The sequence below is a fragment of the Poecilia formosa genome, unplaced genomic scaffold, assembly GCF_000485575.1.
Source record: "Poecilia formosa unplaced genomic scaffold, Poecilia_formosa-5.1.2 Scaffold555, whole genome shotgun sequence".
NCBI lineage: Eukaryota > Metazoa > Chordata > Actinopteri > Cyprinodontiformes > Poeciliidae > Poecilia > Poecilia formosa.
Genome location: NW_006800494.1, coordinates 1 through 25,197, shown reverse-complemented (window position 1 = coordinate 25,197; position 25,197 = coordinate 1). Strand labels below are relative to the sequence as shown.

The 25,197-nt window shown below is 36.6% G+C and overlaps 4 protein-coding genes across 13 annotated transcripts; all 4 read left to right on the top strand.

Moving 5' to 3' along the window:
- The first annotated feature begins 305 nt into the window (after window positions 1-305).
- On the top strand, window positions 306-8,221 carry LOC103129543 (nucleolar transcription factor 1-B-like). The gene is made up of 16 exons (XM_007540692.2): window positions 306-632; window positions 723-913; window positions 1,888-1,965; window positions 2,081-2,236; window positions 2,327-2,391; window positions 2,478-2,544; window positions 3,208-3,251; window positions 4,046-4,196; window positions 4,277-4,318; window positions 4,473-4,541; window positions 5,601-5,644; window positions 6,065-6,251; window positions 6,333-6,380; window positions 6,461-6,520; window positions 6,697-6,743; window positions 7,907-8,221. The coding sequence occupies exons 1-16, from the start codon at window positions 599-601 to the stop codon at window positions 7,950-7,952; spliced, it is 1,329 nt and encodes a 442-aa protein (XP_007540754.1). The 5' UTR covers window positions 306-598; the 3' UTR covers window positions 7,953-8,221.
- An 854-nt stretch (window positions 8,222-9,075) lies between these two features.
- On the top strand, window positions 9,076-14,531 carry LOC103129542 (nucleolar transcription factor 1-like). Of its 4 annotated transcripts, none has more exons than XM_016665186.1 (15): window positions 9,076-9,323; window positions 9,412-9,587; window positions 9,840-9,920; window positions 11,194-11,258; window positions 11,350-11,407; window positions 11,526-11,557; window positions 12,113-12,254; window positions 12,335-12,376; window positions 12,460-12,510; window positions 12,833-12,867; window positions 12,950-13,106; window positions 13,191-13,238; window positions 13,311-13,382; window positions 13,883-13,945; window positions 14,064-14,531. In XM_016665186.1, exons 1-15 carry the CDS (start codon window positions 9,290-9,292, stop codon window positions 14,106-14,108), a joined length of 1,101 nt encoding a protein of 366 aa, XP_016520672.1. In that variant the 5' UTR covers window positions 9,076-9,289; the 3' UTR covers window positions 14,109-14,531. The 4 variants fall into 4 exon arrangements, with proteins under 4 accessions (XP_016520672.1, XP_016520671.1, XP_016520673.1 ...); XM_016665185.1 differs by having other exon boundaries at window positions 9,840-9,921; window positions 11,201-11,258; window positions 12,439-12,510; XM_007540691.1 differs by having other exon boundaries at window positions 9,077-9,323; window positions 12,439-12,510.
- Window positions 14,532-15,296: 765 nt separating this feature from the next.
- Window positions 15,297-21,250, top strand: LOC103129536 (ataxin-7-like protein 3). Of its 7 annotated transcripts, XM_016665191.1 has the most exons (11): window positions 15,297-15,388; window positions 15,510-15,632; window positions 16,139-16,172; window positions 16,243-16,369; window positions 17,473-17,605; window positions 18,330-18,501; window positions 18,672-18,772; window positions 18,860-18,882; window positions 19,023-19,068; window positions 20,018-20,110; window positions 20,298-21,250. In XM_016665191.1, exons 4-11 carry the CDS (start codon window positions 16,319-16,321, stop codon window positions 20,375-20,377), a joined length of 699 nt encoding a protein of 232 aa, XP_016520677.1. In that variant the 5' UTR covers window positions 15,297-15,388; window positions 15,510-15,632; window positions 16,139-16,172; window positions 16,243-16,318; the 3' UTR covers window positions 20,378-21,250. The 7 variants fall into 7 exon arrangements, with proteins under 7 accessions (XP_016520677.1, XP_007540746.1, XP_016520674.1 ...); XM_007540684.2 differs by having other exon boundaries at window positions 16,139-16,369; window positions 20,018-20,094; XM_016665188.1 differs by having other exon boundaries at window positions 15,298-15,388; window positions 16,139-16,369.
- An 869-nt stretch (window positions 21,251-22,119) lies between these two features.
- On the top strand, window positions 22,120-25,156 carry LOC103129535 (SWI/SNF-related matrix-associated actin-dependent regulator of chromatin subfamily D member 1-like). The gene is made up of 2 exons (XM_007540678.2): window positions 22,120-22,943; window positions 24,725-25,156. Exons 1-2 carry the CDS (start codon window positions 22,791-22,793, stop codon window positions 24,914-24,916), a joined length of 345 nt encoding a protein of 114 aa, XP_007540740.1. The 5' UTR covers window positions 22,120-22,790; the 3' UTR covers window positions 24,917-25,156.
- The last annotated feature ends 41 nt before the right edge of the window (window positions 25,157-25,197 follow it).

The window sequence follows — 25,197 nt, the reverse complement described above, 5'->3', positions numbered from 1 at the left end:
GGAAAAAATTGTCATTTAAGTCAGATCTAATAGAGTAATACATTAAATTCAGAGCAATTTGTGTTTTTTATCTCTGATCTTGCTACTCCTTCAAAACCATCTAAAAAGTTGACCTTTGTCATAAATTTTTGTGACTGGGTCTTCCAGGGTTAATGTATTTTTCCGTTGCTTAGCGACATTTCTATCGTCTCTTTCCTGATTGGCTGTTTCCTCTGTAAGGTTCCGCCTTTTTGGAAGTTCATACGGAAGTTGTATTAACTTATCCACACTCCACTCCAGTAGATGGCGGTAATGCGCACCAATACGTTGTTTGCCAACCGCCATACAAAGAAGAAGAAGAAGAAGAAGCAGCAGCAGCAGCAGCAGCAGCAGCAGGAGAAGAAGAAAAAAGTTGTAATATAACAGAAACACGCCATGTGGCTTCTACAGATTTTAGATGCATTTCAGGTTGTTATTTTTCTAATAGTTTGAATGAACGATTAGACAGTTGTTATTTCACCGCTGGTTTTCTGCCGATAACCGGGGATAGAGTGGAAAAAATTGAGAATCGTTCAGTTATGCTTCTCACTTTTTCAACGTCTTTCGGTTTAATTTTAAAATGAATGAAGTAGTAACTGAAGCTGGTGAATCAGGTGAGTACGGCTAATTAAAGCTTTTTTTCTACTGCTGCCTCATATATTTACAGTATTTTAGCTGATTATTCAACCGTCTTTTTTGTAAAGGGGCTGAAGCTACAGGGTGGTCGCAGGAAAACCTCCAGAAGCTCCTTGCTTCTATGAAAGGCATCCTCCCAAAGGATGACAAAACGAAGCCTTATAAGAAAGGACTAAAAGCTGTAGACTGGGATAAAGTTGCATTCCCCCCGTTTTCTGCAGGTGAATGCCAGGAGAGATGGAAGAGATTGACGCGGAAGGTGAGCAGTGTGCTAAAGCTTTAAATGTTGATTGGATTTTCTGCTCAAAATGTAGTGTTGTAATCATAGAGTACCCAAAAATTGGACTCGCATAAGAGTAGCACTACTTCAACATATTTTTGCTGAAATAAAAGTAAAAAAGTAGCCATCCAAGAAATCACTCTAGGAAGAGTAAAAAATGTATTTGGTAAATATTCTTCTCAGGTACTTAGTAACTGATCAAATTACCAATAATTTAATATTTAAAAATTGCATAATCAGACAGACCAAAATAGAAAGTGGAATTAAAGTGGTGCAAAATTACAATAATTTATATAAGCAACAAAAATATGTTTTTCTGAATCAGTTTCTTATGAAACTTTAACAGGAACTGCAGGTTTGTGTCTGTGACTGGTGAAAACATGTTTTCTTTTTCATTCAGTGGGTCGAGAGTCCAGAAATTTTACACAAGTAACAGTAGCGATACTTTATAATAAAATTACTCAAAAGTAAAATGTTGTAAAAAATACTCCTAAAAGGATATTTTCTTTCAAAGAAAGTTACTCAACATAATATAATTGAGTAGATGTTAGTAGGTAGTATCCATCCATCTCTTCACAACCCGAAATAGTCTTAAATTTGATTAAAGTACTGTAGGATTTAAATATATAGATACAGAAAAAGTAGGACAATATGGAAAAATATTTGTTTTTAGTTGTTGTTCTCTTTACTGTTGTCTAAATGTTGGATTCATTCATCAGATGCATAGATTAAGCACATCTGTATTGTTATTTTGTTATATTTACCTGTATGAAGTGGAAATATTTCAGACTCTGAACTAGCGGCAAGATAAATTAGCCTAAATTCCCCACAAGCAGTCAAACCTCCTTTTATTGAAGAGCACAAAAGCTGTGTAAAATAAGCGAAATGTGACATTGTGCTGCTAAAAATTTTAATGTGGCATATGTGATCCTCTCTCTATTGTTGTTCCTCAGATGCGCAGATATCGCACCCTTCCTGAGCTCCTTGATGAAGCTCAAGAATTGCTTTTGAACCCCTTCTTAGACAAAAATGTAAGGGGTCAACCTTCAAACTCATGTGACTGTTATTGCAGTTTGGTACTATTTAGTATAAATGGATAATAACACGTCCTTGTTTTGGTAAATGTGTGGTTTATTTTTCTTGCAGATTCACCCCGACCTCCCAAAGCCACCTAATCCCCCAAAAATGACTTATATTAGGAAGTGTATGTCCAGGTATGCGAGGAAAAATCCAGGGGTGAATGTGGTGTTAATGACAAAGACCTTTTCCAAGGACTATGAAAAACTGTCAGACAAAAAGAAAGTAGGTTGTCTTTAGTGAGCCTGTTTGTAAAACAGTACTTAATATCTCAAAGAACTGACATTTAACTTCTTCCCCCTCCTTCTTCTTTAGGCTAAATATGCAAAGAAGTACAGACTTGCGTTTGAAGAATACTCCAGAAAGATTAACAAATTATGGTAGAAAAGCAATTTTGGTATTCACATTTGATTTGGCAAAATTGCTCGTCTAAACTTAATGTAAAGCAAATTCTTCTGTCGTTCAGCAAAGAGAACAATCTGCGTGTTCCTATAAAGAAGAAAAAGCACACGAAAAGGGTCACCCTTAAATATGTGAGTGATTTTTCTCTTTCTTGGGAAATGCTGCTTGTTGCTCACATGGTTAGCAGGTTTAAACTGTTTTACTCTGCTCTACTTTGATTAACAGTAAATATCGGTTCATGGTTCCTACATCCTCAGGAAAACTGAGAAAAATACTTTTTTATCACATTCTAAATCTATTTAAGTATGAGTGGAAAAGAGAGTATGAAAAAATTGTGCTTTTGGAAATTATTCCCTATTCTTATACTTAAAAGAAAAACATTAAACTGATTTTTTATTTTTATTTCAAACAGCAAGACACATTGATTATTTAAGTTGTTAGTTGCCTTGAATTTTTTTTTGACAAAAGTATTAATACTTTTAAGATTTTTTTATCAGTTTATGAAGTTGTTTACTTGTACTTTTTTTTTTTTACATTTCTTGGCAATTAGGATATCATTGTATTTGTTTGTTAAAGAAAAGAAAAGAAAAACTGGGGGGAAAAAATAAATCAGGCAGGAAAACCAGGCTGAAGGAAGAATAAATTGGACTTTATGGGTTCTAGCTTAAGAGTTTTTGTATGTTGGAGATAAAAAATAAAATGTTATTAAAAAAATAAAACAATATTTTGTATTGAAAAATGTGTAGAATCATTGTTGGTGCTTAAGCATCTGTTATTTTTTTATTAATTTGAAGGAAGGTGACGACAAAGACAAAGATTTTCCTCGGGAACCACCTTGGTAAGTCAGACTCGCTGTCCACCTCTTTGTTCTTTCATTTTATTACAAGTAAACTGCCTTTGTTGTAACATATTATCATTTAATAGGTTTAAGAAGCCGTTCCAAAGCACGTTTTCAGGAAGTGAACATTGAAATACATCTTTGAGTTTACAGCAGAATTCATTTGTTCTTTCTTTTCAACTCCCATTGTTCAACAGCTTTAAAATTGACCCATTGACGATTAATTGCAGTCACATTTAATTAGTATTCAACCATGCAAAAATAAAAATCTTCAGAACATCTGAAGTGGCCTACATGAATTCACTATATGAAAAACCCTCTATAGCTAAAGTTAGAAGGTTTAGGTTGTGATAAATTTTATTTGGAAATGTTTTTCTTCTTGAATTTATTTTGTAATAATTTCTCTTTATGATTTATTTTATTCTTGAAAATACTAGAAGTTGCACATATCTTTGCACACAGTCACTCAGTACTTGGGTACGCTTTTCTTTCTTCTTTTTTTTTTACCAAATACTTTTTAAATTTTACTTGAGTATTTTTCTTATTAATACTTTATACTTCAGCTTGAGTGTACTTTTGGTTGCTCTTCCCACCTCTGATGAACGGTCATTATTTTCTCTGCAACACAAAGTAGTAAAGCCTTTTTAGCCTAATGAAGGTAGGAAAAAACCTTATCAAATTCAAACCTGGATTAGATATTTTGAGTCCTTTTCACCTTGGGGTTGGATTTTAATTTTTTTAGATTTTACGATTTGGTCATTATGTTTTTGTTTTGTTTTTCTCTGTATTTTCAGGCATGGTTTTGGTCTGTTCATCATAGAACACTCTTCAGGAGTCACAGGAGGAGAGCCTTCACATGGAGCGAGTTTTATACGGGTTATGAGTCAACACTGGAAAGAACTGAGTGAAAATGAGAAACAGAAGTACAATAAACGCTGTGCACAGGTATTAGCAGATTGTCCAACAAGAAAAAAAATGACACCTATTTTTACCTCAAGCCTGTTAAGTACAGTTTGTCATTTCAGATGAAGAGAGAATACAAAGCCAAGTTGATAAAATATCTGGATGTAAGTAAGGTTGAGAGTTTTCAACTGCAATATGTATATACTTTTTCAGGGGGGCATGTTTAACTCCCTAAGCATTTCCGCAGCTTAACTTGTAAGATCTGCTTTGTCGTCACGGAAACAGTCACTTGTTTTCGCTTCGTTTTATGTTCTTCAGCGGTTAGATGAGGAGGAGAAGCAGCAGCTCATCGAGGAAAAAGAAATCAGAATTCCAAAGAAGATTTTGGTAAGCTTTCATTTTCTACTTTTTCTGGGATGTTTGAAACACACAGATGTGGTGGGTGCAGCTGTGAGCTCAATGGTGTTGAAGTGACAACATTCAAACCCAGCAACCATTTCTGAGGCGCATCAAACAACTGACAATGATGTTCTTCTTGAGCTCTTAAAAATTCATGTTTAATCTACATTTTGTGTGTGCATATTTTCTTTTTTTTTTTTTTTCATGTTTGAACATCTGAACTTGCAATTCAAAACTACTGGCTGTCAAAACAGTTGGGCGGAGTTACTTAAGTGCTACCAGATGTTTAATTAACACCTTGTGGTGCTTTAATGTTTGAATGTTCCTATTAAATGTTTGTTGGCATTTATTAAACATGTAGTGGCGCTAATAAACACCATGTGGCACTTTTAACGGTGTTCAGGAGATGCCAGGGGAAAGTGCCCAATTAAAGACCAAAATGGCTTGCCGTAGAGTTCTCCCTGTCTCTTGTGATCAGTCTTGTGCAAGTCCACCTCTGATGAGAAATACTTAAAAGTTCTGATCTGTTCAGGTTTAAATCTGAATTAATTTATGTTCATATTTCACCACCAAAGCTTTCTGAATTAAGTCTAAGGACTCAGCATGTGTTAATTGACTTTTATTAAATGGTTTTGTCGTAAAATACAGTTATAATATGCTAATTGCAATTAGCTTATTATTTCATTTCCAACCTGGGGTTTTCCTGGGGTTTAATTCTCTCTTGTTGACTTCATTCACATAAACTTGTACCTAAAAACACAGTTCAGAGCCCCTTCCCCCACGCCTTCCCCACTCAACTCCTCCAGACTAGTGGCAGCAGCAATTGGCAAACACCTGGTGGAAATGCACATCTGCAGAACTCATTATTTGAACTGTTTCTCAGTGCAGCGCTGTTTGTAAACAGCATAACAGATAAATGCTGTTGTGATGACATGCTGAAGGGGCAGTGGCGGAACCAGAAGGAGCTTCTTAAAGAGACAAGCGCCTAATTTCAAGGCCTCCTTCTGGGAATTTCCTCTAAAATTTGTCGTGTTTATTTCACTGTAGGACCAACACAAGATGCACCCTGGTGAGCCGACGATGCCCTCCCGGTGAGTATATAAAGTGCTGTTGAAAAAATAAACAAATAAAATTGTCCCTCATGAATTTCTTCCAAAAAAAAAAAAAAGAGATTCTCCCAATAAGTATGTAAAAGGCTTATTGTTAAAAATATCTTGATTCTGCCTCCAAGGGTGACACATCAACTTATTAGGTTTAGGAAATAAAGTTTCAAATTTTTTCAATCAAAATCAACATTTAAAATAAACCTCTTTTCTTTACACAGGTTATGTTTGACACTTTTTTCTGATTATCTGAAACATTTAAGTGTAATTAAAAGCAAAAATAGGAAAACAAAATTGTAAGGAGAAAATTTTTCCCCACATCGTGTAACCAAAATATCTTAAAGATATTAATTGTTTTTATTCTCAAAATCCAACCTGAAAATGTTGCTTTTTTTTTTTTTTCTTCAGCTCTGGGTTTATATATTTTCACTTGGATATTTTGAAACATGCCGAGAAATCTATGCCAAGGAAAGAGCGTTTTGAAAAGGCCAGGGAACAGTGGCACAAGTTCTCAGAATCAAAGAAGAATCATTACGCTAAAATAGTTGAGGAAAATATGAGAAAATTCGCAGAAGAGCTGCCAGCGTGGTTCCAGGTATTCATCCAGTCATTCATTTTAACTCAAGTGTTTGAAATTTCAGCTGGGAGTTAAAATTGTTCTGCATTATTTGAGTAGACGCTGAGTGAAGAGGAGCAGGGGGATTACTTGAGGAAAAAACCCGATGTAAGTCCCTTTACTGTATTTTTTTTATTTCAAGAAGCCTGAAAGAAAGTTCCTAATCGTATCACATTCTGTTTTTACAGAGGATTGTTTTTCTCCAGAAATATATAGACGAGAAAAGGGAGCCTCTTGACCTACATTCAGTAAGTATGAATGTAATAATAGTGACACAGTTTTGATTTGCTTCTAAAATATGCTCACACCTTCAACTTTTTAATGCACAGAAACGATTAGCTGATCCAAAATGTATTTGGCAGCAATTGATGAATCAAAAAAAGAATGAATGCATGTTCAGTTTTTGTTTGTTTTTGGCACACAGGACGAGAAGACGAGTACAACGAAAGTAGCAACGAGAGCAAGTGCAAGGTTGTTTACTTTATACGCTGTGTAAATTTGTTTCTCTCTGTCTGACATTAAATCAGATTAAACTTTCAAACTTTTAGGTCAGACAGTTTTCTCCAAATTATTTCTGTTTGCTAAATGCCTCAGAATTCCATTTTGACCTGTATGACCTAAAATATCAAACATTTTCCACAAGCATCTCGCAATAAATGATGATTTTGTGAGGCCATTCACGTGGCTTTCTAATAGCTTTCTAATTGTTTTACCTGCTGATTATGACCAAATACTTCAAATTTAATTTCATTAGACCAGACAACGTGTCTCCAATAATCAGGTTGTCTCTTAGGCAGTTCCTTCAGTTTTTGTGCAATTCTGTGATTGCGGAAATTTACGAAAATAAACAGATCTCAGGATATTTATTTTGTGCTAATGTATAATTTTTAGCTAATTGGAAATGTTTTTGAAAGAAAAAAAAACATTGCGTTTAAGTGACTAACTCCCATCTGTAGGTTATTTGGAGTAACAAAAAGTCACATTTATAATCGTACATAATTCCTTTCTAAATTAGCGCCACAAAATTTTTGCAGTCATTTTGATTGCAAAAAAAAAAAAAAATCACAAAAGCAATTATGAAAACTTTGTTTTTAACTAATGGCTTCTTCCTCTCTGAGGCGTTTCAGAGCAAGTCTGTAGTCTGTAAAGTACTTTTTTTTTTTCTTTTTTTTTTTACTAAAACACATTTATGTCTGGTCAGAGAACTTGTCTCCTTCTTGGGCTGAACTTCCTGGACGCTCAAGACTCCTTGAATATTTTGTGTTATTAAATATATGCACCATCAGAAAATAGGAAGTTGAAACGTAAGGAGGAACCAGTCACTCCTCCTGATGTCTTCATTAATCGTTTTGATTTTCCTGTGATGTCACAAGTATCCAGTGTGTTTTAGGTGTTGCTTTCAAATCCCCAACTGGTGGACCTTCACTGTTTTAAATTACAAAAGATTCAAAAGCCACGGCATCATCAGCTGGGTAAATTTGTTATTGAAAGACGATAACAAAAACAAACCTCTAAAATTTGTTCTCATTTCAACCTTCATCAAATAGAATTCATTCTACTCGTCTTAGAGGATAGAATGTAAATATTGTTGACATTTCACATCAGTTTATTAATCATCAAGTTTTCATTGTCAGGTTGAGAGCAAAAAAGGATGGCAACATGTTCAAGGTGCATCATTGATGACAAATCCAGATGGAGGATTCTCAACCAACTGGTTTCTGTGATGGATGCCAGGAAGAAAACGCCACCCAGGAGGTCTGCGGTGGTCCATCTTGAGTGCCGAGAGGCGGAGCTGTGTTCACTTTCTGCAGGGTGGCAGATGCAGAGCTGAAGTTCATGCACTGAAAAACAAATCTAAACAATGCCACACAGAAATTGCCTTGGACTTTGCTTACAATGTGTTACTGACTGCTGGACATAAGAATGGTTGCATATTTTCATGCAATTCATAAGGAACATGTTTTTTTATTTGAATTGCATAAAGTTAAAGAGGTAGCTTTATAAAGCATAATTTTTTTTCTTCCTATGTTTAGATGTTCCTCTCCAACAGATTTGTTTGTTGTTGCTGCTTTATGAGCCAGGAAATATGTGCCAATAAAATAAAATAAACATTTATCTTGGTTTTTTTTTAATGATCTTGGCTTTCAGCTAATGAAATTAAATTATCAGAGTAACAGAAATTTGGAGTTATGAAGAGTATGTTTAATACCAGCTTTAATATTGTTTTAAAATGTATTTTTAAATTGACAAATGAACTTTATTTGAACTCAAATTCTATATTGAGTTTGGACGCTACCCTCCAATTGGTGACTAAGTGACAGGCAAATGGCATCATACATATGCACATTGAAAAACAATAATGGAAAAAAGAACTACACTAATACAAAATATATTTATAAGGCAAGAAAACTAAGTTATTGAGAAATAGATGCAGAGTCTAGGGAATTTGTAAATACTGAAATAATTATGCATGGTTGTAATGTAACAGTTGCAAATGAACTGTTGAAAAATGTAAATAATCAGACAAAATGTATGTATGTATTTAAGTTATTAAATTTCAGTTCTATTTAGACTATAACATACAACTTATAAATATTTGTTTTAAAATATTAAACTGTGTTCCTCAATATAACCCAGTTCGTAATTTTACTTTCCGAGCTCCTGGCCAGTAGGGGGCGAGTACCGGACATTCTTCAAGCTGCACTCCTCTTCCATTTATTGTCGTTTTAAACACGGACACATCTTATTGGCTGGTGTTTCCGCTGCTCAAGTGACGTTTCTTGGTCCTTCTCTCCGATTGGACGTCCTATCTAGGGTTCCGCCCATTAGCAAAGGACTTTTGCGAATGTTTCAAAACTGACGAGCGTCATGTGTTTGGCTACAGCTTTATGAAAAGCTGTTTTAGATTGATATGTTAATCTAATTTTAAAGCTTGCTTCTCAGTTACGTGTTTTAACTACTGCATGTTACTTCGACACACTTAAAAGTCTTGAAAAGTAAATACGTTTTGGTTAAAAATGAGTAAAAGCAAAATGGACGGTGCAGAATCTGGTGGGTATAATTACTGACCTATGAAAACTTGCTGCTGGTAAATTGAGGTTAAGTGAGTATGTTCTGTGCAAATGTGCTATACCTACAGGATGGACCATTGCAAACCTCCTGAAGCTTGTTGACCGTATTAGGAGCAACATCCCAGAAAGTGAGAAAACGACGAGGTGTGAAATTGGAGTGTTGTCTGTAAACTGGGATAAAACAGCATTCCCTCCCTATTCTGCTAAGGAATGCCACGACCAGTGGCAAAAGGTGATGGAAAAGGTGAGTTCTCCTCTAAACTTCTCCCTTATTGCTGTGTTGCTTGGTTTTTATGGTGCCGTTTGTTCACTGATGTCGTCTTAGAACAGCTGAGAGTGGAGAAACATTTGTTTTCCCCATCACTTAATACATTTACACTACTTTGTTGGTCTATCATACAAAGTTCCAATAGAAATCTCTGCAGATTAAGGTTGCATTGTGGCAAAATGTGGAAACTTTTGTAACAAGTGTGATAAATTTGTTATTGTTGCGTAGATGCGCATATTTCGGAGCCTGTCGGAAGTCATTGCAGAAGCTGAAGAGGCCATTTCCAAGCCTCCCCTTCACAAGAAAAAGGTAAATACCTAATATGTACCTACATGGAGTCTAATTGTATTTTGTCTTAACCCTACTTTTGAATAAATTGTTTCTGTTCTAATTGTTGATTTCTTGTTTTTGTACAGCACCTTGGTTAGCATCTGTTGTTTTTATGCTTTTTTTCAATGTAAATAAATTGACCTGAAGTTACAAGAAAAAGCTTTCGATAAGAGATTGGTTTCACTTTGATTTAAAATCTCACTTGAGATCTATTAGTTACTCACTTCAAATGCCAATTCTTGTGTTGTCTTTAAAATCTATAGCCAAATAAAACTGCCTTTGGAACGTTAACGTTTTATTTTTGTGTAATAGCTGATTCTAGGTGGTTTAAACCAGGGTCTGCAACTCCGATCCCCAAGTGCCACTTTAGTTCAGCTTTTGGATGCATCTCTGCTCCAACACCCCTGAATCAAAAGGCTGAATGACCTCCTTGGTGTATCATTAATCATTAATTAATGTTCCAAGTGGTGGTGCATTAATTGCAGTTTTCCAGACAATCACTGATCTTTAACAAAACCTGCTAATTTGGATTTTGGACAATGGGGATTTTTTTTCCTCTCTTCTTTTTTTTAAATCATATGAAAAGTTGCTAAATGGAGCAATAAAGTTGCTAAGTTAGCAATAGTGGGGTGACTGTTATATGCGCAGGTTCAAAAGTGTTTGCTGGATGATAAAATGTCCCAGTAATTATTGCAGTAATTGATAATTTTGTTGTTTTGAGACCATTTTCAAGTGATCTGTTGATAATGGCCCTCCCAATGATCAATAAACTTTAATTTTGTAAAGAACATGCAACACTGAAACTGAAATATATTTAAATATCCAAACTAAACCATAACTAATCAATAAATTAACCGGAAATGAAAAAGCACACACAACTGAAACCACAAATAAAATGTACTTTGAAAATTCTGTAATCAATTTCCCTTCAAAATTAATAATCAGAATGAAAATGATGAAACTCATTTTAACTTATCATGCGCTTAATTGGCAGACCAAAAAGGGACAGTTGGTGAATTTTTTCAGACCGTTTTTTTAGGTTTCACTTTTAAGTATCGGCTGATGATGCACAATGAAGGAAACGGGACAATTTATCAGTATACCCCAAGATGCAAGATTGTGAAATCCCTGAAATCATTACTGTGTACGATGTGCTTCTAGAAGATTGGTAGACTATGAGAAGTGGATATATAAATAAATACTCATTGATAAGAGTGACTTGAAAGTTAACAGATTTGACTTTTTATTGTAGGACGGATATAAAAAGAAGCACGCCCGTGGACGTGTGGAGCGCAAGAGAAAGTCAGACAACCTTTGGTACAAAACTCCCTCTATGCAGGCTTGACTTAACAAAGCGGTTGATCTAAATTTATATTGTAAACTTTTTTGTGTGTGTGCTCTTTTTCAGTAAAGACAACAATCTACCCTCTCCTCGAAAATCTAAAAGGGCAAGACTCTCTGCAGTTGTAAGTCTTCTATTCTGTCTTGTCTCAGCATGCTGTTCGCACGATTTGCTGGGTGAGAAACGTTTCCACTGTAGATGTTTGACCTCTCTTGTATAAATCTGTTAATTTTCTCTGTCAGGTTGATGCAGACCTGCCTACGAAGCCACCTCGGTAAGAGATTATTTTTGTCACATTTTTTTACTTTAGCTAGGAAAAAGCAAAACTTGTAAACTGGTTTATTTTGTTCATGTGTTTACAGTTTTAACTTAAGCTATTAAGGTGAATATAATTTAAGTAACTTATTACTTTTCATAAAGGGTGGGTCCAAAACCTGTCTGAAACGGCCTTTAAAAGTCTCGAATTCAGTTTAATGAGACTTGCAGAAATAACTCCTGTTTGCATGACTCTACACTGAAAATCTCTCCTTGATTCACCAAATTGAGAGATTGCTCTGACTGCAGATTTTTTACTTGTCTAATGTTCTCAACACTAACATTCATAAAGCTTGCAGTAGACATCTGAGGAAGTTGCTGGGAGCATTTCTACTATTATAATTCTGCTTAAAATCAGAAGGTTTGATAATTGTCTTCTGATATTTACAAACCTTCACTCGGTCCCATTGAAAACGGCCCCAAACTTTGTGCTGTTAGGTTAGAACTTTAATCTCATTATTTACAGACGTTTGTTGCCGTTTGTCTAATTTTCTGTCCCTTTGCATGTTTTCAGAAATGGTCTGTTTCTGTTCATGAAGGAGAGTGCTGCAGAAAACAGACCTTCATTAGGTTCGGACTTGCACAATGATATGAGGAAACGCTGGAGAGAACTGAATGAACCAGAGAAGGATGAGTATTGCTCACGCTGTCTAAAGGTACCAACATAGGACAAAAAAAAGAACGTAGTTGTTTTGATTTAAAAATACCCTAAAAGTATTTTTTTTGTCATTTTTAGATGAAGCATGAGTATAATGCCAAGCTAAAGGAATCTTTGGATGTAAGTTGAGACTTTTCTAGATTTAACAGGAAGAGATGTGTGACAGTTTGTTTGTTCCTCAGCGCTTGGATGAGACAGAGAAGCAACAAACCATTAAAGAACAAGGTATCGGATTTGTGAAGGCAAAGCCTTTGGTAAGACGAAATATTACAGTTTCCTTGTTAATAAACTCAAACACTTGGCTTAGGGATATTTTTAATGTTTTAAGTTTCACAGTTACTCGTGTTACAAACAGGCAATCCTAAGAAATAAGGTTTAAATAATCACAGAAAAAAAAATACAAGAAATAGTTTGAAATATTTCACTCCACATGTAATGGATTTATGTGATACGAGTATTACTTTTTGAAACGACAAAAATAAATCCCAATAGACGTTGAAGAGGTGTGAATACTTCTGTACTTGCTGCTATCGTATTGGATCTTCACTTCGCATAAACACATTTTACTCTGTGCAGAGGACGTCACCCCGTGAGCCCAAGATGCCCAGCCAGTGAGTGTGTGACCAAAACCTTCGAAATGTTCCCTGACAAGATTCAGTTTGACTAATTCAGCACTGTTTTTCTGTTTTTCAGAACTGTATTGACATACTTTGCCAAAGATCAGAAGATGTCTTCAGCCAAATCTATGAAACTTTGGGACAAGCTTCCTGCAAAGGAGAAGGAACGTTACAAAGAACAGATGCATTCAAACATGAAACAATACTCAGAAAACCTGCAAAAGTGGTTCAAGGTGTTTACAAATGTCCATCTTTGCTTTGGGTTTTTCCCAAATGTTCTGGGAGATAAATGTATCCATTTTCCATTCTCTGTGCAGAATCTGACCACAGAAGAGCAAACGGAGTATTTGAAACAAAATCCCAGTGTGAGTACTTTGAAATTCGCCAATGTTTTCAAAGTTGGTTTTCTGGAAATCATGTTCCAACTTGCATTGCAGAAATTGCAGTTCCTCGATCCCAAACAAAAACAGGTGCACAACAGAGAAGAGCTACATCCGAGTCAACCTTCAGTAAGTTATATGAATAAAACACACACATTCAATCCAGTTAAACAATGTTGTTTTTTTATATCTAAAATGGAAATTAAGTGTCATAATGCATGTCATTCAATTGTATTCAAAAAGTTTTTGCAAATGGAGAAGCCGTGGGCAGGAAGGACAGCAGTCAGTGTTGCAACAAATCTGAAGAAGCCTCTGCTTTATGACTGTCATTATAATGCTAATTGCTCCATGTTCGGCCAGCAGAGACGATCTTCCACTCTAAAATTTCCTGGATGACACCATCTGTTCTTTACGCGCTCTGCTAATCCTTCTCATTTGCTTTTGCTGCTCCTCTTTAAATCTTTGTCTGGTTACAAAGCCAGGGAGACTTTGGACTTATTGATTCACATCCATGATGCATGATCGCTACCCAATGATCTTTTGTCTGACAGTTTTTTGACTTGTGAGAGAAGGAAGAGGTTTCTCACGCTGAGCTGTAATTTTGCTTCCTGTTTGTTTTTGGTTCTCAGGACTCGGAGGACGAAGACATCACGGACAACAGCAGTGAAGATGATATTTGGATCAGTTATGAGGTGATGTTGATGGTTCTTCCTGTTGAAAACAATGAATGTCCTCGGAAGAATTGTTGGATTTTTTTCTAAATGAGTCACAAGATGAATTGATTCAATTCTATCATCTTCTGGTCCACAGGATGAGAGTGGAGAGGACTGGGACATGTTTGAGATGCATCGCTGATTGACGGAATCAGAACCTTCATACACTGCTATAGGGAAACTTTTATGAACACTTTATCAACTGAGCTGAAAAAATGCTGCCTGTAAAGTTACATCATTGTGTGGCAGAGATATTCTCAATAATGTTTACTTGTCGTTATTATAGCTACATCAAGAATATTTTCATAGCTTTAGAGTGAGTTCCTGGGAGTAAGAAGAAAAATTACAGTAGGACAGAAAGGGTCATTTCCTCGTTCACGCCACGATAATTTTACATTTTTCAAGTGCTTATTTTAGTTCATTCGCCTCTTGGTTAAAATGATGTAAACTGTTTTAAATTCATATTCATAGAGGGGAATTGGGAATGTAATTTAGGTTAATTTTATCACTTTGTATATGTCATGTCAGGGATGATATAATAATTAAAGAAAAACTAAAACATGAATTTGGGATTTGTAGGTTTTTTAAATGAAAAATATAGAACAGATATAAGTAATTTTGGTGACAAATTATATATTTTAAAGACCAATTAAGTGTTTTTGTTTAAGAGGTGTGGAAGTTTTCTTAAAAAAAAAAAAAAAAAACAGAACTGTTAAGAGTAAAAAAAATAGAGGTAAATTATTTTGCAGATTATACAATAATACAACTCATATTTGTGTTTTGGAATTTAGATGCGACTTTCAAAATTTGCTGCCTGTAATTACAATAAGTGTGACTTCAGATATTTTGTATTTAATTTTACTTGAGCTGAATGGATTGTAAATGTAGTTCACTTAAAGTTCAGTCGGTTCACCGAGTTTTTATTTCTTTAAATCACTTTATTGCTGTTTCATAAATAAATTGCAGTACATGGGTCAAAGAGTTGAGTACAACTGAAAAATATACACCGAGATGCATAGTTTGAAGCAAACAAACCAACTATGCTTTTATTGGTATAAAAAAGATCTAATGCTGCAGGCTGTGGCAGTCCATTTTTAACATAATTTGCCTCCATTTGTTGTAGTAATACACCTAAAAAAATATTTTCTACATGTTGTAAATAAATATACATAAATACCTTTTAATTTATTCAGTGAAATTTTACAAAATGTTTTTTCTAATACTAAAAACGATCTCCATGACAGAAGATGGTTGAGCTATTATATTTCTCTAAAAAGAAACTGACGTAATTAAAATGCATTAAATTAATCAATGGTCGTTAAATTGTTAAAAGGTGGATGCGCTGGGAGTCAGTGCAGCTCAGGCGCAGCTGTGACTCCTGAGGAGATCGATTGCTTCTGCCTGAGACGGGTGCATATTAAAGTACGCATGATTTTAGTTAGGTTTTTCATTAAACTTAATAGTTCATCTTGTAAATGTAAGAAAAGTAAGAATTGTGTTAATTGCATCGCTTTTTATTTCTGGTGGTGTTTCAAATAAGCAGAATTGGCGAACAAAGTGAAAGCAGCCGGGTAATCTGCGGCACAGGAGGCCATCGGTGGAACGCGTGCAGAGAGTGATTGTTTCTGCCTGATCGCTTAGTAAAGATGGATGCCTGTCGAAATAGGTAAATAAACTCAATTAAGGTTTTGCTGGGACCGCGGTTGCGATATTCCCCGCCGGGAAGGCTGTATTTGGGGGTTGAGAACCGGAATTTTGGCTGCCGGAGGTTCTTCCAGGGAGCGGGGAGGCGCACAGCCGCACTGCAGCAGCAGCAGTGCTTGCTTCAGGGACGAGCAGCCTAGCTACTGTTGGATGTTCTTCCAACTGCGAAACAATTAAAAATATCTATATTTTTATCGCTGTTATAATTGCAACCGCTCGTGTACATCTTCTGTGTTGTAGCCATATTAGCTGTTGGCGCAGGACGCCGCCTCTCCTGTTACCTCCTGGTATTTTCACTACCTCCAGCCTATTCATAGCCGCGCTCTTTGTTTTCCTCCAGCTTCAAGCTAAGCTCCTTTCATTGAATGGCAAAGCTCGGGGCTGCAGGGAAGTGTCGAGGACTCGCGCCGTGTTTTGGACTCCGCTGACTTTCCTTTTCGTGTTTTGTGTCTGTGTGCTTGTTCTCAGGCTGTGAGTGCGGGAAGCAGCCCTCTGCTCCGTTGTGAGTCCCTGCATCCCTTTCTCAGTGACCGACTGGCATCTGTGCTGCTAACTGTGCTTCCCTCCTGCAGCAGCCCAGCTCTGGCCGATGCTTGCTGCGCTACAGCATGAACACAACAACGTCTGCTCATCTGGTAGATCTGGCAAATGAAAATGGAGGAGCTTTCGGTGTCCAGCCTGGACAACAGCAAGCTGGAGGTACGGTGGTGATGATGATGATGATGATGGTGGTGGTGGAAAGCAGCAACAAGCAGACACGCATTGTTGTGAACAGGTGTCATCAAAGACATTTTAATATCAGACCAGACCTGTGTAAATGCAAAAAGTAACATTTTCAAATGATGATTTCATTCATGATTTAAAAAGAAATACCCACCCAAACTATGATACTATACACTGCCTGATACCCCCCCAAAAAGCAAAGGAGTGCAAGTCTCCTTTGATCTTGAAAAGGCATCCTGTGGTTGATTAAGAATAGTAAAATTTCTGGCATCAAGCAGAGAAAACCTGTAAGGAAACTCTTAAAAGTGGATTGAGAACTGTCCAACTTGTTGTTAAAAACTGTAGCGAAAGAGGGGAATCGTCATCATCATCTTTGAAGAAGAAATGTGGTCAGAAAAAAAAAAATCCTTAGTGATCCCCGGAAAGTTTGGTGAGATCAAATCGAAGAAAAACTAAACTAGAACTAGAACTATGTCTTCAACGTGAAGAATTAGGACTGAAAAGTTGTTCAGTCAGTGAAGGTAGCTGGAGAAAAATGCTTCAACCTTCAAAGGAGCAAAAAGATTGAACTCTAGAGTGATGGAAGAAGGTCATGTGCTCTGATGGGTCCAGATTTACCCTCTTCCTGAGTGACAGGCGCTTCTGGCGCAGCCTGTGGAGGAAGCACTATGATCTGGGGTTGCTGCAACTGGTCACGTCAGCTGAATATACTATGAGCTGGTTTCTTCCCTGATGAACAGGGATATTCCAGGATGAGCCGTTTCCTTGAGCATGAGACTTCATTTCCACCAGGGTTCAAACCTTAACCATATTCAGAAAAATTTATGTGACACTGGATGGAAACAAATGTTTACGTAGGGTTGGTTTAAAAACGGTTTAACGCTTAATTAGTGAAATCAGAATTTATTTATTTTTTTACAGTTAGGTAATTTTTTGTCTGACTTGGTTAAATCTCAAACTTGCAAGTGGGCTTTAAAAAAAAAAAAAAAAAAAGCAAAAACAGAATTTATTTTGAAGGGGTTTAAGACTTTATCACCTCAGACAAGCCACAGAAATGTACCGCATGTCGTCCCTGGCAGGCAATGGCTCAGGACATCCTGTCTGACCTGGTGGAGGACGCATGTCTGGGTCTTTGCTTTGAGGTCCACCGGGCTGTGAAGCAGGGCTACTTCTTCCTGGATGACACGGACCAAGAAAGCATGAGGGACTTTGGTGAGCACAATCTGTCCTACCTTGCAAAAAGATTATATTGCATCACTGAATAAAAGCCAAACACAAAAATCTGAGTTTTTCAAACAAACATACATGCAGATGATAACTAATACACAGATGCACACAAACTTGTGTTGATTCTGTTAATGGTGTCTAAAAACCCTACAATAAATGAATCAGTTCTCCAATATAATCTCATGCTGATAAATAAAATCCAAGTTTTATTTAAAATGTATTCAATGTAAAGAAATGCTGCATCAAAGAACAATTGTTCACTAGAAATGTATCTAGAAACATTTATTTTGCCACCCATACTTTTCTGTTTATCTGGGGTAAAAAAATGGATATTTCTCTTATCAGTTGTTTATAATAGGAATGGCAAGAAAACATGTCCCTCGTAATACTGATGTGTCTCAATCTTTATAATTTACTCTTATCTGAAGTCAGATGAATGAATGAATGAATGAAACTGTTTAAAACTACAGGAACAATCATGGCTGAGTGAAGATCCATGTTAGGAATTAATTGCTTAAAACTCACAAGAGTTTTAGATTTATTGTTGGCAAAAATTGTGAAAACTGTGATTAATTTTGAAAATCTACATTATTTTTCTTTTCCTCACTGACTAAATGTTCTCTGATTTAATGCAGAATTTTCCCTAAAGTATTTAGTTTGAGATTTGATGACAGTTTTATTCACGGTTCTCGATTCGAATCCCTTTCAGAAATTGTGGACCAGCCTGGACTGGACGTGTTCGGCCAAGTGTACAACCAATGGAAAAACAAAGAGTGCGTTTGTCCCAACTGCAACCGGAGCATTGCGGCGTCTCGCTTCGCGCCACACCTGGAGAAATGCCTCGGGATGGGACGCAACAGCAGCCGCATAGCTAACCGCAGGTTCAAAGTGCAGACCAGCATCCTCTCAGATGTTCACGTTGTGTTTATCTCCGATTCCATCTGTGAATCTGATTGGTTCCCACAATCAGAATTGGCTTCATGGTTTCTTCCTGGAATCTGTTTTGGGTTATTTCTCATAAGTAATGCTGCCGTCTTTCGCCGTTTTACAGAATAGTTACTGGCAACAACACCAACAACAAGTCGGAGAGTGACCAAGAAGATAACGACGACGTCAACGATAACGACTGGTCCTACGGGGCAGAAAAGAAAGGTGAAGCTTTGGACTTTCTTCATGTTCCTCAAAAACTGATTCACTGCAGATTTTCTGTTTTTCCTCATCTGTTTTTTTATTTTACAGCAAAGAAAAGAAAGTCGGATAAGGTGCTTTTATTTTACCCTTAAATATATATATTGTTTATCACCTGTTTTATTCATGAAAGTGTTCAGAATTTTTGTCCTGACTTCTTAACCCAAACCAAATGGTAGCTCTATTTTTTCTTCTTTTTTTTGTTGATCCTCAGAATCCAAATTCACCAAGAAGATCCAAATCATTCAAGCATAAAAGCAGTAAGTAAACATATCTTTATTATTATTATTACTTACACAGATAACTCATGTGAAATTCTATCAGCTCTGTTTGAAAACGTAGATTGCAGTAAAAATAGGAAATCACATGTGCGATTAGAGTACATCAAATTTTCCTTTAGAAACGGAAAACAACTAAACAAAGCAATAAAAGATAAATAGGGGAAAAAACTAATTTAGAGTTAAATATTTTGAGGAAAGCATCATTGATTATAGGTGACATTTTGAACATATCTTCTCTAAGATATGGAAACAGTTTGTATGGAATGCTTTACAATTTATACATTATTAACAACTTAGGAAATGGAGACCTGTAAGTGTGATTTTTATGCCCACATAGAGAGTAAAAAATAAAGGTAAACGAGGTTCCTATTGTGACAAAATTAAATTGGAAATAATAAACAGAACATAATAGTAAAACGGGGTTCCTTCCTGTTATGTGGAAAAGTATTTACTTTTTATTTTGTTCAGATTTTGATAAGCATGGAAATAGAAATCATGTGTGGAAGAAATAAGATTTCAAGATCATATTTTCTATTCTTATTATCTAGAAGTTATATTAAGTCTATTCATCAGTCCACTTTTTTATCCATCCATCCATTTATCTCTGTCATTCTTCCATTTCTCCATCCTTCCAATCATTTTTTTTGTCTGTCCATCCATCCATCTTTCTAATTACCATTCCATTAATCTAACCATGTATCCATTCATGTTAGTCTCGCCATCCTTCCATCTGTCCATTCCATGAAAGTCTACATTTTCCTCTGACTGCTGCAGAAACATCTGCACCTTTTTTCTTACATTTGTCTATTATCTTCAGAAGGGCAAAGAAACATTAACATTAGATTCTGCAGAGGTCTGACATTTTGACCTGAAAAATGTGTTGCAACAGAATGTTTTAACAAAATGCCTTTTATCCGCCTTTTCCCAGGTACAGCCAGTAAGACCAATCAAGACAATGAAGCTCATGCGCCGCCCAAAGACTCGTACATTGCCTCTTCAAGGCCTGTGGGTATGGACAGGGGTAAACCTTTCATATGGGTTTGTAGCTGACTGACCACGTAGGATCTGCTTTGTTTTTTTACTTTATTTATTTTTCCTCTCCAAATATCCCGTATTAGAAAAGAGTTTGTGCATATTGATGAAATCTAAAGAGCTCACAGTGTATGTTGTGTGTCAGGAGTGACCCCTTGCTTTTTGTTTCTGCACAGGCATGATGGGCCCTAGACGGCGGATGGAAAACCAGGAGAGTCCCCGCATGCTGATGAAAGACGAGGCTTTCTCTCAGTAACGCACTTGGCCACAAACACACCTTCTTGAACTGTGTAGACGAACACACACAGGCGGAGAACTCGAGGGAGAGCAGGAGCCCTTCGGTTCTTTACGTTGTCGAACCGGCGGACGTTGGCGTTGATGTTATCGGTGACATTCGTGGTGTCTGCTGCTCTGCAGAAGAAATCCTGAACCTCCCACTTTGTTCTTGATGGATTTGTTTTAGTTTTAATCACAGAATCATTGAACCAAACAATGTTTTCCTCATTTGTTTAATTATATATATTTTTTGTCCTGAATAGTGAATATCATCATGTATAATTTTTCTGCACAGAATAAGAGTCTGGAAATGATCCAGAGGCTAAAGCGAAGACGGCCGCGTTTGGTGCAACAGTCTGCACACAGCATTTTATTTCATAAGACAGAAAAGATCAGGCAGTAGGTGAGCTGACGTCTCCTCATTTTTGTTTTTTTAAAAAAGAAAATCTAATTATTCGAGAACTAATGTCAAAGACAATCATTGGAAATGGTTTGTCTTGTTTCCACATTGACTGTCGGGGTTGTAGTTTTCCAGTTCACGGCGTGAGCAGCTCTGTTTGGTGCTCGCCTAAGGAAACTGGTTTTGAAATGTTCGGTGAATGAACATCGGATTTTGCACGCAGGCTGCAGGTTGCCTGCAGAAAGCAGGTTTCTTTTGGGTTCTCTTTCTTTGGATAGACTCAGCTTGTTTTCTAGCATTCAAATATGTCTTTGTATCATGTTTACATTGTAAAGGGTCACATTTGTCCATGGTGTGATGTGATAGTGTAAATATTCTAATAGTCGAATTGCTGCTGTCATGGCTCGGTTTGTTTTCATCTGTCTAGCATAATAAATGATTTGTTACCTGTCGGAAGGATTCCTGCTTGCTTGACTAAAATGAACTGACCAACAGGGGGCAGCCATCACCAATTCGACCCTATCTTAATTTAAAATGACTCACTCCATAGTGGAAGTCTAATAAACTCAACATATTGCAGTAGTTTTCCTCACACAGTGACTCTATTTTGGTTTTGTACAAATTAAGTAATTGGTTCTTTTTTTCCGTTTTCCGTCCCAAAAGAATAACGTTTTTAACCAGTTCACCCAGTCATACCTGAGTCACTTTCAGCTCTAGACAACATATGCACTCAGCCCCATTTACCCATAAATAAAATCTAGCAAAGTACCTTCAGAAGTCTGGCATTTTAGTAAATAGAAAGCACCTGTGGGTCATTTTATTTCAGTATAAATCCAGCTGTTCTTTGAAGTTTTCGAGAGGTTTGTTGGAGAACATTATTGAGCAGATGGGATTATGAAACAAGAAACACAGCAGAACGTTTTGGGAGAAGTTTAAAACAGGGTTCGGTTCCAAAACAACATCACAAGCTTTGAACATCTCACATATCTATTGTTTGTTCCATTGTCTGAAATGTAAATCCAGCAAGATGGGTTCTGTCAGGAGAAATAAGTGAGAGTTCAACCAAAAGTATTGTGAAAACCCCAAAAGTTTTGACAGCTTAAAGGTCAATGTCAATGTCAAATTTATTTATATAGCACTTTAAAACAGGTATAAAACTGCACCAAAGTGCTGTACAAGAACGACAACACAAATGACAAAACAGAGTAAAAACAATACATCAATTAAATGCCAAAGAATAAAAATGAGTTTTAACCTAATACAACCCCTGCAACCTAATACAGAGGAAATAACTTTAGTTTTTAAAGATAATAGTAATAAGTCAATTATTTCTCTCATTGAGGCATTTAGCTAATAGAAAATTTTGCTAATTCTAATTGTTTCCTCCGTTCATTATTTTTGAAAACTAGGTATATTTACTTTGAAAGAGTAATAAGTTGGATCATTTTTGTATTGAAAAAAGGTGAAGACGTTAACAAAAACCGGAACTGAACGGAAAGCCTGACGACATTCGATATTTCCGACGGTACTTGAAGGCACCGTTGGTGTCTCGTGGGTGGGCAGTGCTCAGACCGAGCAGTTGATTTGGCTTTAGGACTCTGAATTTGTCTGAAGTGAGGCGCTTTGGAGAAGGCGCCTGGTGAGGCAGTCAAGTCGGTGTAAGTTGGGCATGTTCAGGAGGGTAAACACAGGCGGGAGGTGAGGAACAACAGTCAGCCCCGAGTTAGTGAGTGGGGAAGTGAGGGGGCTTTACAGACGCAAAAAAAAAAAAAAAAAAAAAAAAAACCCGGAACTCGAAACGGTCGGAAACGAGCTAACGTCGGCTAGCTTTTCGTTGACGGTGTGTTTGCTGTCAACTCCGCGGAGGAAAGGCGGAAGGCTCTCTCGCGTTGAGCGCTTCTTTTTTAAAAGCCTTCCGGGCTTTTATTTACACATTCAAAACCTCCTTGAGTTTCCGTCACTTTTTTTTTTAAACCACTTGTGGATCCAGAAGATGGCATCAAGAGGGGGCTTCCCGGCTCCCCAGATGAATCCGACTGTGAGCCCCATGAATGTTGGCCATATCGCGGGCATGAGGATGCCTGGGATGCCGCAGCCTCCCGCGGGTTACCCCCGGAGCATGACCAGCACTCCCCAATACCACCAGGTTTGAACTTCCTTTTTTATATTTAACCTCCATTTACTTTGTGAATCAAGTCAGTTTTATAATTTGAGTTGCTTTGTATTAAACTCTGAATTTAATACAAAGTTATAGAAGAATAATTAATTTTCGATGTGTTAAAATTCCACATTATTGATGGCACTTCCGCCTTTAAAAGAGCTCTACACTACTTTCCTGCCATCTGTTAAATTGCCGCAACTCTTTACTGTGACTTTATCGTTTTTCTACTGAAATTTAAGATGCTTTGCATATAATTAAATATAAAAAAGTGATAAAATAAATATGTTTTGTTCAGGTATGAAGGAGAAAGTCACGTGGTTGCCCTTAGCATCCTGTCAGTTAGTGAAAATAACAGTTTATCATCACCACCATCTGCCCCCAGGGCAAGCCTGCATATATTATCCCACTTCTACCATCTGCAGGTTCATATTGTTGAAACTGGCATGCACAAACGCAGCAGATATTTATTTTGGCAGTTAAAACATGCGGGGCTTCAGTTATTTTCTTGAGATCAGATAAAGACACATGTTCTACACTTTCTCATAACATTTCAGCTTAAAACCTGAAAATATCTGTCCAAAATATATAAACATCCACCATTCATATTTTTGTTTTTTCACAATACAACTGTATTTGCTGAATTATTTGAAACAAAAAACGTGTAACAGAATTTAGTTAATTTAGTTTGATGCAGATAAGCAACAATTATTTTGACCTCAGTTAAAATAAGTTGAACCTTGAGGCATAATTTTGAAGTATTTTTTTATTAATACATGTAGTTAGTAAAATAAAGTATTAGTTTTCAATTGAACAAACTTAGTTTTTTTTTTTGTTCTTCCATTTTAGCTAACCTGCATTCAGTGATTTTGCTAATGGCTTGTGAACTGTAGTTTTAATGACTGATAATTGCATTTCCTTTAATTTCCATGCAGAAAACTGTCCATTTTCCAAGACTGCAAATATTTTCAACACCTTAAAAACTCTTGTCACTCTGCTACCTTCTACTTCATGTCATTAGAGACTTTTTTTCCGTTTTTTGTCATTTTTAAAACCCCAATTAAACCATTTCTAGTTTGGGTTAAGACCTTCAACCATTAAACTCCCAGAGAAGATTATTTATTGATTCTAGCACTGATCAACACTTGGGTTTTCATATGTCTTTTGTCAGAAATGAAAACTGGAATGTTCAATACCACACCATTGTATCAAATAATAGAGGAAATCACACTTTTACACTTTTATTTATCGTTGAAACTTATGGTAAAAGATGGTGCTGTGAGTTGGGGACAAGTTACAGTGGGTTTTAAGGAGTTTGAAGACCAACCGAGTAACTAAAACTATCATTCCTACGCTTTTCTTTTGGCCCCCTGCAGCCCTGCTGAAGGGGAATATTAGATTAGATTTAATAGAAATCACTCAACATTAGAAATATTAACTTTTTCCCAACAGAAGAGAGGGTTTAGATGGCCAAAATGTCTTGGCATTACAGATAAACTTGAAATCATGGTTGTACTCTGACTGTGGTACGGCAGAGAAAATAGTCCTGCAGAGGATAGTGAGGGGAGCTCAGAATGGTTGTTACAGGTGCAGAACCAGCAGAATGCTTTAGCTTTTTGCCTCGAGCTATTAAAACTCTGTGCTGCTATTTTATGTTTTATACATTTTGTGTTTGACCTATTTTATGTTTTTTTGCACAGATCTGTAGTTTTATACCATTAGCTTTGCAATACTTCTATTCATCAATCTCCGTCTTTTTTTCACTCCAGCGATCTGGGATGCCCCCTAGCAGATTGGGGGGCCTCATAGGATCAATGGGGGGACAGATGCCGGGCCCTTCTTACGGTGGTGGCAGCATTCCGATGCGTCCAGGCATGGGCCATCCCGGCATGGACGCCTCAAGGAAGCGCTTCCTTCAGCAGCAGCAGCAGGAGGCGCTGGGAGGCCCAAGAAGAGGGTAAGTTATGTAAAACAAGTTCAGCTGCATAATTTGTAAATTAAGTATTATAATTGAAAGTGATTTTTTTTCTGTAATATGTAGAAATGAAAACAATCAGGAGTATTGCAGTTATTTGACCACCTTTGTAAAGGTTTCATATAGATTTCAGCGGATTACGACTTCTTTTAAAGAAGTATCAATAACATCAAGATACTTAATTTTTTAATGGTTGGAAGTTCTGTCATAAAAATTTAATTTCTATAAGATGATAGGACAAGGATGTTAATTGATTATTCTATTGAT

Bases quoted from the DNA above. Each gene is read 5' to 3' on its own strand.
- LOC103129536 (XM_016665191.1), top strand. From the start codon at position 16,319: ATGAAAATGGAGGAGCTTTCGGTGTCCAGCCTGGACAACAGCAAGCTG. The intron at 16,370-17,472 runs GTACGGTGGTGA...CGTCCCTGGCAG, and splicing joins TGGACAACAGCAAGCTGGAG to GCAATGGCTCAGGACATCCT. The intron at 19,069-20,017 runs GTAAGTAAACAT...GCCTTTTCCCAG, and splicing joins ATCATTCAAGCATAAAAGCA to GTACAGCCAGTAAGACCAAT.
- LOC103129543 (XM_007540692.2), top strand. From the start codon at position 599: ATGAATGAAGTAGTAACTGAAGCTGGTGAATCAG. The intron at 633-722 runs GTGAGTACGGCT...TTTTTTGTAAAG, and splicing joins AACTGAAGCTGGTGAATCAG to GGGCTGAAGCTACAGGGTGG. The intron at 2,392-2,477 runs GTAGAAAAGCAA...TCTGTCGTTCAG, and splicing joins AGAAAGATTAACAAATTATG to CAAAGAGAACAATCTGCGTG.
- LOC103129542 (XM_007540691.1), top strand. From the start codon at position 9,290: ATGAGTAAAAGCAAAATGGACGGTGCAGAATCTG. The intron at 13,239-13,310 runs GTGAGTACTTTG...CTTGCATTGCAG, and splicing joins ATTTGAAACAAAATCCCAGT to AAATTGCAGTTCCTCGATCC. The intron at 13,946-14,063 runs GTGATGTTGATG...TCTGGTCCACAG, and splicing joins ATATTTGGATCAGTTATGAG to GATGAGAGTGGAGAGGACTG.
- LOC103129535 (XM_007540678.2), top strand. From the start codon at position 22,791: ATGGCATCAAGAGGGGGCTTCCCGGCTCCCCAGATGAATCCGACTGTG. The intron at 22,944-24,724 runs GTTTGAACTTCC...TTTTCACTCCAG, and splicing joins GCACTCCCCAATACCACCAG to CGATCTGGGATGCCCCCTAG.